This window comes from Helobdella robusta (genome assembly GCF_000326865.2).
Source record: "Helobdella robusta unplaced genomic scaffold HELROscaffold_25, whole genome shotgun sequence".
NCBI classification, from domain to species: domain Eukaryota; kingdom Metazoa; phylum Annelida; class Clitellata; order Rhynchobdellida; family Glossiphoniidae; genus Helobdella; species Helobdella robusta.
Window position 1 is genome coordinate 186,548 of NW_008704310.1, and position 2,160 is coordinate 188,707.

General features: G+C 33.8%; 1 protein-coding gene across 1 annotated transcript in view; it reads right to left on the reverse strand.

Moving 5' to 3' along the window:
* The window catches only part of HELRODRAFT_172880 (hypothetical protein), a gene marked incomplete at both ends in the record, with an annotated part of 5,466 nt that extends 3,523 nt beyond the window's left edge, over positions 1 to 1,943 (reverse strand). The window contains 2 exons of the mRNA XM_009019545.1: positions 728 to 898; positions 1,812 to 1,943. Coding sequence (XP_009017793.1) covers positions 728 to 898; positions 1,812 to 1,943 — 303 coding nt within the window. The remainder of the gene's footprint in view (positions 1 to 727; positions 899 to 1,811) is intronic.
* Between the last annotated feature and the right edge of the window lie 217 nt (positions 1,944 to 2,160).

The window sequence follows — 2,160 nt, forward strand, 5'->3', positions numbered from 1 at the left end:
ACTCATATTCATATGCTATCATAGCTGTCATTATATTCACTGAACTCAGTTGTAATTCAAGACTTTAAAATTTCAAAATTCTAATAGAAATGTTTTCAAAAATGGCATATTATTTTCAATATGACTTGACGAAGTGCATGGATTGGTGTTTTCAGCAACATCAGCAACAATTGCATTTCGTTAACATAACGTCCATTGTTTTCATTGTTTGTTTATTTCAAATGTTGTTTTTTTGCTGGACAAACAAAATTGCTTCAGAAAATCTTTTTTTAGGTATATAATCTGCTTGATGGGAAATTGCAATGAGTTATTAGTGGGTAGGCGTTTTGTTAAGTTGCTGAGTTCTGTCAGTTCTAATTTAGTTTTTCTGTCTAAAAATTTTTTTTAATAATGGATTAGTTGTATTTTTTTTATTCTGAAGTTCTGTTATGTTTCATCGAACAAATGAATATGCACCCCAACGATTGTACGTGTATATACGAACGTGTCTGTGATATGCTGGAAGGTTTTTCGGAGCTTACATCAGAAGAATGCATCTATGTTGAAAACTGTTTGAGCACATTTAACAACATCACAAGTGTTTTGTTTGTGAAACGAATCTTTGTCTGTTGAACATCAAGCTGTTAGTTTAGATGTTTATTTAGTTCTTCTTATCATTCATCATTGATAAACTCTCACGAGTATGTAAACAAGTACTTGAGCCGCTGTAACTACACAAACGTCTTACTTCGTCGTAATGCGAGAGCCTTGGATCAACGAAATGTGCACAAGGAAACATGACGGCTTGGTGCATTTTGTGAATTTGGAGTTCGGCGGAGACAAGATTTGAACCAGGTGAACACATAATGAAACATAAACGGCACATCACGCTCACGTTTGAGCTACCGCAGATGTACGTCTGTTTGCGGTTTCTTCTTCAAATTTATCTGAACTAAAAGAACTGAATCGTGCACAGACATCTGAAGCAGTGTGTGAAACAGTTTAACGTTTCCAAAAAAGTCTGAAATTTGTTTCAAGAATAACTACACAGAAATCTAAAAACACTTTGAATTGATAAAGACGACTAATAATCATAAATAACAATAATAACAACAACAAAAACAATAATAATAGTAATAAAAATAATCATAATAAAAGTTATAAAAACTACTTGGAATAATAATAATCCATAAAATTTTGCAATTTTTATTCTAGTCATCGTAGTAACTCATAATTTGTTGTCGAAAATTGTTTACAAAACAATTTGGTTGATTAGGATAAAATATTATTTGAGATCATTTCTGTCCTTTGGAATCATCATCATCATCATCATCATCGTTCTCATCATCATCATCATCATCATCATCATCATCATCATCATCGTTCTCATCATCATCGTAGTCGTCATCATCATCAATCCAACCATGAGTCATCATCAACAACTCTATCTTTTCACCAACATCATCATCATCATCATCGTCTTCATCATCGTCATCATCATCGTCATCATCATTAACATCGTCTTCATCATCAAGTTGTTTGCATTCACGGCTGCTTGTTGAGAGTTTCAATAAAAGAAGGCGTGATCCTAACATAGCAAGTTGCACTCCATCGATTGGGAGATCATCATCATCATCACAGTCATCGCCATCATCATCATCATCATCGACTTGATTGCAATCATCATCGCCACTGTCATAATTATCGTCGTGTCATCATCTTCTTCATCTTCATCAAAGCCTTCAACTGGTCGGCATCCTACCAATGCAACTATCGCTACCGAGCATGCAATGGTCATCTTTGACACCATTAACATGACATAATCCCCTCACTTTGTTGTCACTTTCATCATCGTCATCGTCTTCGTTTTCATCGTCGTCGTCATTATTATCATCATCTTCTTCATCCTCCTCCTCTTCTTCATCTTCATCTTTCTGATGAGTAATGACAATTAAAATAATCATGTTGTTATATCTGAGGATAAAGATATTTTAATAATGCGCTATTCTCATTACAGGGCTTCATTTAAAAAATTGTGCTACCTGATTGCATTTGAAATCACTTCAAGATGTTTTCTAGCACGATTTTTTCTTCTAAAAATCATTCTAATTTTCAAACTACAGTGATTACCTTTTTGATACTGCCACGAAATTATTTATATTTAACTTTTTACTGTGAGGG